This window comes from Salmo salar, chromosome 16 (genome assembly GCF_965601325.2).
Source record: "Salmo salar chromosome 16, fSalSal1, whole genome shotgun sequence".
In the NCBI taxonomy this organism is placed as follows: domain Eukaryota; kingdom Metazoa; phylum Chordata; class Actinopteri; order Salmoniformes; family Salmonidae; genus Salmo; species Salmo salar.
In genome coordinates, this window is record NC_138306.1 from 15,016,648 (window position 1) to 15,030,732 (window position 14,085).

General features: G+C 41.2%; 2 protein-coding genes across 2 annotated transcripts; both read right to left on the bottom strand.

Moving 5' to 3' along the window:
- Window positions 1-485: 485 nt before the first annotated feature.
- Window positions 486-7,365, bottom strand: LOC106573277 (uncharacterized). Its single transcript, XM_014148185.3, has 3 exons — window positions 6,890-7,365; window positions 2,360-2,463; window positions 486-2,195 (listed from the first exon to the last, which is right to left on the bottom strand). The coding sequence occupies exons 1-3, from the start codon at window positions 7,095-7,097 to the stop codon at window positions 1,833-1,835; spliced, it is 675 nt and encodes a 224-aa protein (XP_014003660.1). The 5' UTR covers window positions 7,098-7,365; the 3' UTR covers window positions 486-1,832.
- Window positions 7,366-8,277: 912 nt separating this feature from the next.
- On the bottom strand, window positions 8,278-14,080 carry LOC106573196 (fibroblast growth factor 6). The gene is made up of 3 exons (XM_014147981.3): window positions 12,884-14,080; window positions 12,253-12,356; window positions 8,278-10,670 (listed from the first exon to the last, which is right to left on the bottom strand). Exons 1-3 carry the CDS (start codon window positions 13,221-13,223, stop codon window positions 10,494-10,496), a joined length of 621 nt encoding a protein of 206 aa, XP_014003456.1. The 5' UTR covers window positions 13,224-14,080; the 3' UTR covers window positions 8,278-10,493.
- Between the last annotated feature and the right edge of the window lie 5 nt (window positions 14,081-14,085).

Sequence of the window (14,085 nt, forward strand, 5' to 3'; positions counted from 1 at the left end):
GTCCTTGGTAACGGGCCGCGTCGGTGGCACTGTATTATCCTCAAAGCGGGCAAAGAACGTGTTTAGTTTGTCTGGGAGCAAGACGTCTACACTTGTTAACGAAGTATGTGACAAATCAAATTTGATTTGAATTACAGCATTACTACAGCTGCGTTCACACAGGCAGCCCAATTCTGATATTTTATGTAGGCCGACATTGTAAATAAGAATTTGTTCTTAACTGACTTGCCTAGTTAAATAAAGGCTAAATTAAAAAAAGTATACTTTTCCCCCACTAATTGGTCTTTTGACTAATCACATCAGATCTTTTCACATCAGATCTTTTTCAGAGCCAATTAGTGAAAAACATAACAGAATTGGGCTGCCTATCTAAAAGCAGGCTACTAATGTAAAGTGTTACCGAGAGCTGCAGTGAAAACAGTGTGAACAAGGTGTAATTCCTGAACCTAGAGTGTGAAAAGGACGTCACGTTTTTAATTCTAAAATGCTGAAGAAAATAAACTTTATTGATATATTTAACAAACATTTAAGGTTATTAACCTAATAAAATGAACATTATTTCAAATGATATGTACAGTAATGATTACATTGTCAGAATCTGTTATATTTTAGAAATGTTTCAATATGTATATTTTATGATAAGACAATAAGCATCCATACAAAACAAACATTATAAATAACAAGATGTGAATACATTTGAATAAATAAACATTATATTGTTATGGCTCATTGCTTTTTCCTAATGGTGTCTTGCACCAGCTACAATTTGGTCTGGGTGTTGAAGTAACATCATTCAGCCACATGTCTGTACTGCATAATGACAGTGAAACAACCTTGATACATGTACAGTATATTTACCATATTTAAAAACATAGTTAACATCCACATCCTTTATATTGACGAAATATAGTAATTCCATAACATATCTATTGAAAAATGGCCTGCAATTAATAGAAGTTACAACGCAATCTTGTATAAAATAATAATGACAATAATTAAGACAGCAATTTTGGTCCATTTTGACATAGGCCTACATAGGAAAATCTAATGCAACTAAAATATTGCAACATCATCAGGCTCAATGCCAAACCAGTTTAAAATTTAACTTTGTAAAAGGGCATCGACACTGTTTCAACCCTGTCACACCATTAAAGAGAAGAATTACCTTGAATGTTGCCAAACTGGCCGACTCCTCATGAACTGCTACTCAAACATGTATTTCTGTATTAATTAAAATAAGATACTTTGGAATGTAGATAAGGAAATGATGGGTGACCTGCCTGAATTGTTTATAGGCTGTAATAAAAACAAGAAATGCCTGGTTTAAAATGAGCCTGCACATTTTCAGGATCAGCCTGAATCATCATGATTTAATCGGACTTTCATCCCTGACTCAGAGAAAACCCAACTGTTTGAAACGTTCAACGTACTCCCACCGTACCCTGCCTTATGCAATGTAAATATGTAGAAGTGCATCATGTCCTTGCATAACCAAAATGTTGGTATCTCACTGTGCTATACACATGGTCTCATCCACCTATCCTCATCAACTCATTCCTGACTTTAGGAAGAACTACCTCAACATATACTGTAACACTCTTTCTAGTGATGGGCACAGATCATCTTTCTAATTCACCTCCTTGTCTCAATCTAACATGCTCTTACTCAAATTGTCTTGTGAACACTCCATCCAGACAATGCCAAATCACAAACTCACAAGGACTGAGGCACTGGTGCATGGAGAGATCTCCCTTAATGTTATCTCGCAAAAGGTTGCTTCAAACTCAAAGCCCATTTCTCTGGCCTTCCTAGTCAAGTTCTTGGTCAGTACTTCACTCTTTCGCTGTCTTTTCCACAGCCGTTTTGATAGGACTGCCTGGGCTATTGGAATGCAACACCCGCAAAGGGTCGTCACAAGAAGTGATGGTCTCCTTGGAAACAGCACCAGCTCGTTCTTGGTCCTGTTGCATATCCTGATCAGACATGATGGACTCTGCTTCTGGGTTCTCTGCTTTGACCTGTTGGCTCCTCTTCTTTCTGTAAACCAGGTGTCTCTTTAACAAGTCATGCCTTTTAACATGGATCTTAGCCCTTTCCAGGTGGAGCAACAATCCGTTGCTAGATGAATAGAACAGGTCAACATGGTTCTCCATCTGCAGGTGCTGGAAAAGGCAGTCTTTCCTGCTGTCCATCATCTGGTGGGGAGTGACAACAGAAACACACTTGAATTTTACATGAATAGGTTATATTAAATCTACAAAATCATATGGTACAATGAATGTGAATAGTGATTTGGGAGAGCAGATTTGATTGTTCCCAGGGCGGCCATTCATGGATGACATTGCCATGCAATACTTACAGAACTGAACAACTTTCCCTCGATGTCCACACATAAGAAGTGTTTACTTTTAAAGTCCAATATTGGCGCACCGACACTTGTTTCTCTTCTTATTGGGAGGACAACTACGGGAAAATAAAAAAAACACATTTCATGCTGTAAGTATGGAGACAGACAATTTATTCCTTTAGGCGAATGATTTAACAATCCCACAAAATAAGGCACTTTGTTGAATTAGTTCATTTGGACATGGTCAGGACACTTGGGCTCTATTTACAGCTGGCATTAACTGTCAAATGCATTTGTTTTTGCGATTTCTTCATGTAAAAAAACTGGCGCACTGGCATTTTACAGCCCTAACGCCTACCTGTCTAACAACAGCTCGCTTGCTGAGTGGGAGGGGTGGTAATAGTTGAGGTGTGCAAAAGTGCAAAACTGACAATTTCATGCAGCGCTAATGGGAAGTTAAGACCCACATAAGCTAGTTAACGATAGCGCAGTTGATAATGGAATGGATTTTGAGAGCTGAAGCGGAGCCTAACCAGCCTCACAGTGTCCATGGAAGAGTGTGCATTTTGTGCTGGTGAATGTCCTATTTAGAAACATTTAAAAAACTATTGGTTTCAGGCGGGGCCACTCAAGGACATTCAGAGACATGTCCTGAAGCCACTCCTGTGTTGTCTTGGCTGTGTGCTTAGGGTCATTGTCCTGTTGGAAGGTGAACCGTCGCCCCAGTCTGAGGTCCTGAGCGCTCTGGAGCAGGGTTTCATCAAGGATCTCTCTGTACTTTGCTCCGTTCATCTTTCCCTCGATCCCGACTAGTCTCCCAGTCCCTGAAAAACATCCCCATAGCATGATGCTGCCACCACCATGCTTCACCGTGGGGATGGTGCCAGGTTTCCTCCAGACATGATGCTTGGCATTCTGGCCAAAGGGTTCAATGTTGGTTTCATCAGACCAGAGAATCTTGTTTCTCATAGTCTGAGAGTCCTTTAGGGGCCTTTTGGCAAACTCCAAGCAGGCTGTCATGTGCCTTTTACTGAGGAGTGGCTTCCATCTGGCCACTCTACCATAAAGTGCTGCAGAGATGGTTGTCCTTCTGGAAGGTTCTCCCATCTCTACAGAGGAACTCTGGAGCTCTGTCAGAGTGACCATCGGGTTCTTGGTCACCTCCCTGACCAAGGCCCATCTCCCCCGATTGTTCCGTTTAGCCGGTCGGCCAGCTCTAGGAAGAGTCTTGGTGGTTCCAAACTTCTTCCATTTAAGAATGATGGAGGCCACTGTGTTCTTGGGGACCATCAATGCTGGAGAAATGTTTTGGTACCCTCCCCAGATCTGTGCCTCGACAAAATCCTGTCTTGGAGTTCTACGAACAATTCCTTCGACCTCATGGCTTGGTTTTTGCTCTGACATGCACTGTCAACTGTGAGACCCTACATAGACAGGTGTGTGCCTTTCAAAATCATGTCCAATCAATTTAATTTACCACAGGTGGACTCCAATCAAGTTGTAGAAACATCTCAAGGATGATCAATGGAAACAGGATGCACCTGAGCTCAATTTCGAGAGTGTCATAGCTGAATACCTATGAAAATAAGGTATTTCAGTTTTTTGTATAAATTTGCAAAAATGTCTAAAAACCTGTTTTCACTTCGACATTATGGGGTATTGTGAGTAGACTGATTAATATTTTTTTTTCCTCATCAGTTTTAGAATAAGGCTGTAACGTAACAAAGTGTGGAAAAAGTCAAGGGATCTGAATACTTTCCGAATGCACTGTATATATAAATAATCTAATGAAATTAGATCTATAAACTTTTTTACAAAAAATAAACCAGTAGGGGAGCCTAAAGATAAATAATCCACTTGGTAAGAGAGAACATTTTTTATTGTTTTTTAATTAAGTAGTAACATTTCAAGTGAGTATGTTTGGGGCAATCAATGCATGTCAAAATCATCTATTAAAAACCCCAAAAAACTAAGTGAGACTAGGCATTGGTCTGAAGCTGGAAAATAAAGGAAATTCACATGAGCACCACAATGCCTATTCCACCCATGCTCTACCAAGGTTTTCCAGCACACAGCTTTGACCTACTACAGTAGCTATGATGGTATTGTACTTCCAGCTATGTGTAGGCAGGTTGCTTAGGATTCAAACCTTCTCAAACAGACTAATTCATACTCTTTGAGGAGGTGCTTCCATGATAATGTGGTTTGTATCACATGCAAGATAAAGCATTGGATTATTCACACACCACAGTAAGACATTATCCCATTATGCTACTTTTCAAGCTAAATGAAAGCTAACTTTGCTTTTATATGTACAAGACCATCAGGCTTGATTAAGCGGTTTTGTCTTGTAGTAATGTGGGACATGCCTGTATTTCCTTAAACCTTTATTTTAGCAATACATGTCATTTAACATTTATCATAATAACATCCTTTTTTGGTCAGTAGGTGCCCAACATAACAACAGGTGTGTTAGACACAGTAGCTCAGCTAGATATAGCCTGTCTGCATTCCTGATTTCTGTAACTATTAGCTCACCTGTGTAATATTGAATTAAGCTCAGAACCACTTGTGTTTCAAACATGGTCCTGTTTTATCAATCGCTGTGCTGATCAATATACAGTTCATTACTTCTGTTAAAATAATGTGTAGCTTAAAGTTAGGTTTGTAGTTGTATTTCTTTTTTTGCAATAAAGATGGTGATGCAACAGTAGTTCACATTTGCCCCAGTCAACTGTAAGTGCTGTTATTGTGAAGTGGAAACGTCTAGGAGCAACAATGTCTCAGCCGCGAAGTGGTAGGCCACACAAGCTCACAGAATGGGACTGCCGAATGCTGAAGGTTGCAACACTCACTACCGAGTTCCAAACTGCCTCTGGAAGCAACATCAGCACATCACTTATTTTTATAAGAAACATTAATGTGTTGAAAATCCCAAATTGTTTGCATAGTCAACTTACACACACACTTATCCCACTAGACATGCCACCAGGGGTCTTTTCACAGTCCCCAAATCCAGAACAAATTCAAGAAAGCGTACAATATTATATAGAGCCCTTATTGCATGGAACTTCCTTCCATCTCATATTGCTCAAATAAACAGCAAACCTGGTTTCAAAAAACAGATAAAGCAACACCTCGCGGCACAACGCCTGTCCCATATTTGACCTAGATAGTTTGTGTGTATGCATTAATATGTAGGCTATGTGTACCTTTTTTAAAAATGTATGTAGTTCTGTCCTTGAGCTGTTCTTGTCTAATGATGTTCTGTATTGTCATTCTGTATTATGTTTCATGTTTTGTGTGGACCCCAGGAAGAGTAGCTGCTGCTTTTGCAACAGCTAATGGAGATCCTAATAAAATACCCCCAAAAAACTGTTTGTTGGGAGCATCATGAAATGGGTTTCCACGGCCGAGCAGCCGCACACAAGCCTAAGATCACCATGCATAATGCCAAGCATTGGCTGGAGTGGTGTAAAGCTCGCTGCCATTGGACTCTGGAGCAGTGGAAACGCGTTCTCTGGAGTGATGAATCCCGCTTCACCATCTGGTAGTCCGACAGACGAATCTGGGTTTGGTGGATGCCAGGAGGACACTACCTGCCCAAATGAATAGTGCCAACTGTAAAGTTTGGTGGAGGAGGAATAATGGTCTTGGGCTGTTTTTCATTGTTCGAGCTAGGCCCCTTAGTTCCAGTGTAGGGAAATCTTAACGCTACAGCATACAATGACATTCTAGACGATTCTGTGCTTCCAACTTTGTGGCAACAGTTTGGACAATGCCCCCGTACACAAAGTGAGGTCCATACAGAAATGGTTTGTTGAGATCGGTGTGGAAGAACTTGACTGGTCTGCACAGAGCCCTGATCTCAACCCCATCAAACATCTTTGGGATGAATTGGAACACCGACTGCGAGCCAGGCCAAATAGCCGAACATCAGTGCCCAAACTCACTAATGCTCTTGCAGCTGAATGGAAGCAAATCCCTGCAGCAATGTTCCAACATCTAGTGGAAAGTCTTCCCAGAAGACTGGAAGCTGTTATAGCAGCAAAGGTGGGAAAACTCCATATTACACCTGATTCTACTATTCATGGTCTTGATGAACCGCTGAGTAGCACTGGGCTTGAACAGAAAAGCCTGCATAACGCTGTGGCTCGTCAACAGCAATTTTGATAACTCCTGATATAAACACTGCAACAGAATGAAACTACTGAGAAACGAAACACCTGTAAAATACATTCATTAAACAAGTACAAAACTCTTAAGAAAAATGATGGACTTATTTAGAAATCTGAAATGGGACAGGTTCTGTAAATCCTTGAATACAAAACTTCAGCTCAGATGTCCTAAGCGATGCCTACACAGCTGTCCAACTCCAGAAAAAGAACATGTCCTCATTTATAAATGGTAGTGTAAATAGAACACTCACTTTTAGTTTGTGTGTAAAATAAAAACTTGAAAATAAAACTTACATTTCACAAATAGATAACTTTAAAATAAAGCATAGTGTGAAAATGGTTTATTACAGAAAACTAAACTTACCCAGAGAGTTTATGGAGATGGCTTTATTTACATGTCCATTCAAATCCACCTTCAATAAATAATCTCCTAAATCGACAGACGCTGAGCGTTTACCTGTTACTTTCATTGTTTTGCGCGGCTGCGATGGGTCTAGGTGCACAGGGAAACAGTTTACCGGCATTGATTGGTGTAGAGCGGCCAGCCAGATCGCGAAGAAAGCCGGGTGCATGTTGGGGAAATGTGCGGGTTCACACACTAATCCGCGAGGTGCTCTAGCCGCAGTGTTGACCACAATTGACGGGAAAAGAGGCCAAAAATTATATTTGAAGATTGACAGCTCTGTGACTGGCCCAATCCTGTCGATGTGTTTTTGTCTGACCGGATGTTAGTTTGAGTTTCAAAAACTCATTATATAACACGGCTAACAGTACATTATGCTCGCTTTTACCTAAAAAACGCGTTAAAAACTCTCATGGTCAACAGAATTATGTAGTTTATATGTGCGGGAAATTATGTATGGAATCGTTTAAAATCCTACATTAGTAGGAAACTTCACCACCCTCACCTCAGGTAACTGGCCCATGTGCCATTCCTGCTCTCTGCTTGAGCAATCGCCTTCACAGTGGTCTGCATTTCTATTGGTTGGTACAGTTTATTTTCATTTTACCTGCAAGTAGAGGTTGCCTACCTGAGTGTCTGGGCTCTCTTTTGTTTTTGCCCCCTAGCCTCTTCCCAGTTAGGGACGTTTTTAAAGTACTGGACAGGTTAAATCTCTCTCTCTCTCGCTTGCTCACTCACACTCTCACACACACACACACACACACACACACACACACACACACACACACACACACACACACACACACACACACACACACACACACACACACACACACACACACACACACACACACACACACACACACACACACACACACACACACACACACACACACACACACACACACACACACACACACACACACACACACACACACACACACACACACACACACACACACACACACACACAAAACTTCTGTCCAGTTTTTGTCCCCTGGCTTATCCTCCTATCCCTGAACACATCTGGAGTGTAGGGGACCAAATGGAACCATATTCTTCCCAAAACGTGGCGATATTTATTTTTGCCAGAGGGGGGAGCCCCAGCTGCACACACACATCAAGGTAATAGGAGTGTGCTAAAAATTGCAGTATAATCCTTGAAAGAGTTCAGTTTACTTATCAATTGCCACAAAGAAACACTCGCTGGCATATTTTATTTTGAATAGTGTATAATATACTTCTCAATCTAAAATACTCAGGGTGGCCTTGACAAAATCAATACATAGGAGGTTCCATCATATGCTAAATCCAGTTCACAATTGACATGAACCATAGGCATAACAACAACCCATATAAAACATGTTTTATTATTATTGCAGGAATACAGTTGACTGTTGTGCACAGCACATACGTACAAAAATAAAAGGAAAAACATTTTTTATATATTAGTATTCTTACTCGTCAACATATTTTTTCTCTCAGAAACAAATGATTGGAGAAGTCTGTTTTTCCAAACTAATTTACAATCATTTCAATAAATCGGAACTAAGGCAGAAGGTAAGGTATATGTTAAAAAAGACGAGGGGATTTAGAGGATGCACACTCCCCTCAGTGCAGGAATATAAAACTGAGCGAGAACACAAACTAAGGCTGCCGACACACAGGGTACACACAGACTCACTACTGGCACCTTCGCACAAGTTGGAGAGCCCGCAATGGATTGCATTGTAAGTTACTGTAGGCTTGAACACCATTTGAGTATCTAACACTCTTTGTGCAGCTTTAATGCATTTAGTACAAAGACTTGTGTGTAGGTCTAACAGGTGTACACTGAACTAGGTGCCCTTACTGACATAAGAAACCATTTTGACTGAGGCACAATTCTCACACATCTCTATTTCAGTTCATGTATTTGCTTGTTAATAATAATAATAGATTTATTTTATATAGCGCTTTTCATACAAAATCTCAAGGTTGTCCAGATAGTGTCCTGTTGTCCATATGGACCGGCAAAAAAAAACATGCATGATAAATACAATAGGATGTTGTTGCACCACCCAGATGAAATGAAACCATGAATCCTGCTACGTCATCCCAGAAAGACACATGCAAAACAGTAGAAAAGCTCGTTTTCATTCATTCCACAATCCTGAATAGATCATTATCAAGACATTTTTCAGTTACATTGTGACAATATAGGTAGGCTTGATCTGGTGCTATCTGTAGAGATAACTCTATTTGGAAGACTGAACAAAACTTCATGACGGCCCACATCCAAAACAGCCTTTGTGTTACATATTTTCATTGCCTGCCATCCTCTTTGTTTGCCATCCTCCATGTATACCATCTTCCTTGGAAGTAGTGCTTTGCTAGCACTGCACAGCAAGACAATTCCATTTTATTCCTGACTCAAGGTGAATTGATCTGATAACACCTCTGCTTTCTCTTTTGCTGTGGCAGATATAGAGTATGATGGGTGTACACGTGGATGCTTTCTGTGTTCCATCTCAACTAGACACTGCATCGAGCCTGCAGCCTGTCTCTTCCTACTACAAGTACTTGGGTGAAGGTAAGTACTAGCTCAAATCCATTTTACAGTTGGCTACCAATGAATGCTGTGTTGGAATAAGAACTGAACAGGTGTAAATGTAAAAGAGGTAAAAGATGACAACATTTCTTATGGATTTTACTCTGACGCACCAAACATACCTATAGCACTGTAATAACCAAAGATAAACCGTCTTTAAATCAGATTATGCCACTCTATTCCCAATAAGTCCATGCTCATTGCCCACCAGTCAAAGAGAGCTCGGACACAGTCTCAATTAGTCTCTCAATTACTTGATTGATGTTATTCTGAAAAGAAAAGAAACTGAAGATACTTGGGCTAAAGCCCTCTGGAGTGTATGAGGTTAGTGATGACCTGCGTGTTGTCCCTATTTCTGACTGAGGGGCGCATTTCTCACATGCAAGGGAAGGGGCCGGCAAGTAGGAATCAAAGGCACACACCATCTCATCACAAAGCAAGGAAACAAACAGGTGCTCTAGTTACCCTTACCATACAATGGTATAATGTTGACACAGAGGATGGAAAATGTCTAGTCCTTGATTGATAACGACAAAAGTTCAAAGTAAACAGGCATTCTTCTCAGTAGAAATTTCATGCACACATTTTTTTCATTCGGGGACGTGGCGCTTTGAGGTAATAAAAAGTATCCATTCCACTTCTAGAGGCTGAGCTGGCATCCACTGACAGGGCAAGGTCTCCACCAGTTATTGCAAGCACCCATATAAAGTGAAGGGGACAGACGAAGCTTCTCCACCCCTTATATAATACGAATTAAAATAACAAAAAATAAGCAGCAAATAATGGCATATCCATAAGTTGTAAAACAAAGTAAGCTACCGAAATGTACATACAAAAGACTGAATAAATACCATCATATATAGTGGTATTTCTTTCTTTTGCAGTCCATTTGTATTGGTGTATGCATGTATACAGTATAATGTTACCTGAAAAACAATCCACATGTGCAAATAAGTGAGTTATTGCCAGTTTTTCTCATATTCGGGGAAGGAAGTGTGTGACAGTCATGGCAGTGGTGGCCTTTTTGCCTCTCTTCAGACGGCCATGCTTGCTGAGAGCAATGTAGGAGCCTCTGTAAACGGAGGACTCATAGGCGTTGTAGTTGTTTGGCAGCATGCTCTCTCTGAACTTGCACTCATCATGGAAGACTGTCTGAAAATAGCAAAGGAGAAAAAGCCTAAGAAAATGCGTGGCCAGGTGTAGTTTCCCAGTTAGCAGTTTGATATGGTTGTACAGGATGCACAGATAAATACTTGCCATGCAATCATTTCATCCTCATCCGGGATTGGTTCACATGTAAACTAGGGGAGCCATGCACTAATATATTGGAGGACATTTGGGGCTGATAGCAGGCCATGAACCTGCAAACCTTTGTCTCTGAAGGCTAGCACATCTCTTGCTCAATCTAAAATTCATAAGAAACAAAAGTGTTTATAAGACCGTAAAACGTATGTACTTGAGGCGATATCTAACGAAAATTACATTTACCACATATTTTTTGAAAACTGGAATAGAAAACTTTAAATCAACTGAGATCATCTTGAAATATCATATTCATTCAATTTCAAAGGAAATTACAATGTGAATGGTGCTGTTTTGGAGTCATTTGTGCTATTGGGAACATGCTAACAGAGGCCCTACCACTCCCATACTTTGTGCTTGATAAAGACAAGGCTAAACTGCAGCTTACTGAACAAAAACAAATGTTGGTTTGCTTACTCCCTGGGTCTATTGACTTATTTTTGTGTATTAATAAGATGACGCAAATGTGAACAATCCCTTTAAACATCAATAACTGGGGTATTAAGCACAGATAGCACTGCTGTGCCACATATTTCTCACCCATATGGGTAATTAATTAGCATATTAACCGATGTGTTATTTGTGAAATTATTGATGTCAAAATGTTTTGAATTGCATACACTTTGTAAGTGTATTTTCTTGGTGACTGTGCGCAATTGGACAGCTGTGGGCCTTCTTGTGCGCACCTTGCACTTTGTTAATTGCTATTCGTGTTTGTTTAATTGTCTAAACAATTCTCTGACAATATTTTTCAGAGTATTTGTTGGATAGACATGTTTGAAAATGTTCTGCAATAATACGTTGTGAAAAGACGGGATGTGCTGGGACTTCCAACAAGACTGCCTGATGACGTCCGTCAGAGATACCCTAATGGAATCACTTTTGAAACCATCATTCCTGACTCTTGGTTCAATGTCCATAATCAAAGGATGCACTTCAATCAGTGATAGCCATAGCCTATAAGTGTAACCTAACATGTAAATAGGCCTAATATTCATCTTTAAAGGACTAATTGCATACAGTCCCAGGTCCCGATGACAGGTTCTGGAGTATCGGGGGGCTTTCCCTCGCACGCAGGGCCATATTACAGCGCGTGACACAATTATGCGTCTGTTAACCTCATCATTATAGCCGAAGGCAAATCGACCATGAACAGGCCCTTAGCTCATTTACTGCCTATCATTTCAAAAGAATGCATAATAAGATTGGGGGAACATCTCGTTAACAGTACCAAATAGCCTACCATTCCATTATCATATTTCTTCTCACATAATTCACAGCACACGTTCATTAAAATAGGCACACCCAATAGTTTATATGACATGCAAATAAAACCCGACCAGTCATAGCGTAAGTGCAAAGACCACTATTCTCGGAGCCATTAACAAATATTGCAGGAAAATAAATGGAATAGCCAACTGTGCACACCTACCGTTCCGTATAACCTTCCTCGGCTATTCATTGCGACAAACAGCTCACTCCTTACCCCATACAAGCTAACCACTCCTCGCTCTACCGTTGAGATCTCTATTAGACCTAATTGAACAAAATACCAGATATTAGATATTGGGAAAATACATCCGATCAGATAGGTACAAAATATGGTTCATAATGGTTATAGCATATGCTGTGCGTCTGTGGGTGTAACCTTGCAGATTGCTACGCAGGATGCCGAGTCTTTGTTCTATATAAATTCCCACGTTCAATTGTCGATATATGCTCAGAAATGTATAGGTTTAGGCTATCATGTAGGCTTAATAATTGCCCCTTTGGACGTACACGGTGACTGTTAGTTTCTGGGCCGCTGTAGGAGCCAGTGTAAAAATAGGTTGTTGTCTAAATACGTCCATACATTCATGTCATGTTTGAGATTAAGGAGATAGTTAGCACTGATGGATACTGTTTTTAATAGATTTGTCTTTGCTCTAGAAGACATTCAGTGCTCCCTTCGCGGCTGATGACATATCATGCAAAATGGGCTATAGATGCTGTTAGATCCATAATTATTGCCGACGGCCCCTTCATGTGATGTATATTGCGTTACATCTTTGGAAGCAACTCACTGTACTGGTTTTCATTATGTACACCATTTATCCTGCCGTCTGGGAGGACCTGAAGGTGAAACCCAATACCCACGTTGCAGTAGAGCCTCCGGACTCTTTTGATACCTAGCAAATAGTCACTCTCCCAGTTCAGGTCCGATCTCTCCCCCGAGATGCCCAGAATGGAGCGGGAGAAGAGGGTCTCCCATCTTTTCTCCAATAACGTTGCATTTGTCCTGCTTGGAATAGGATATGATGACACAATCCCCACTATGAACCCCAAGAGAACAATCGCAGTCAACGTCCAGTGCGTGCTGGCCTCGTAGGACATACTGATGAGGAACCTTTGCGCAATGGCCATCCGGTTTACCTTCGGGGCACGTGGTCAAAATGAATGGCCCTAAAAATACCACTCTTCTTGTTTTTCTTCCTTCGGCATGCTGGCAGAGGATTCTTTTTGGAACGCGGATCAGGGGTCTGGGCATGAGACGACAGCCCCAATGCAGAGGAGTAGAAATGGGAGTGCGCGTGGCAGTGCTTGAAATGGTGGCGGTGATGATTACCATGTTTTGCAGCTCCGCGCCTCCCTCTCTCTGTGGGCAACTCAGGCCGTGGAGAACACAACTCACCAAAACCCTGTTTCACCTTGCCAGGCTATCGCATCTCCAGATTACATCATGGTGAGTTCACTGCTGCCCCTTCGAATAATACAAGGGCGGAGGATGGGGAGAGTGAAGTTGCAAGCAAGCAAGAAAAGAGGCGCTGAACTGCAGTGCCAAGTCTGTGGAGAGTTCAACGGAACACTGTCACAGCGCCCGTGAAACCGAGGAAGGGAGAGATCTCATTGGGTGGCGTTAAGCAACTGCGGAACATGATGGACACTTTGGCAGCTCCCAAATTGGGTCGGTGGTCATATGTCTGACAGGCTGCTTCCTTATTTAGAAGGAAGGTGTAAAAACAGTCCACTTGTCACCGGAGAGCAATGGCACCCTTGGTTCAAGAACTTTCCCAACCAATTCTTATCTTAAAACACTTGAATAGGCTTACAATTAAAGTAAGATGCATTCATGAGCACAGTGGTGCGTAATTTAGCTACCCGAAACGTCTCTCCTAGACTATTCCTTCCCCTGAAACATAAATGCATATCATATTTTCTTTGTAATGATGACACCGTGGAGCATATGCCTATACGTCAGTGGCGCGCTTCCACCGGTCCCCTCAAT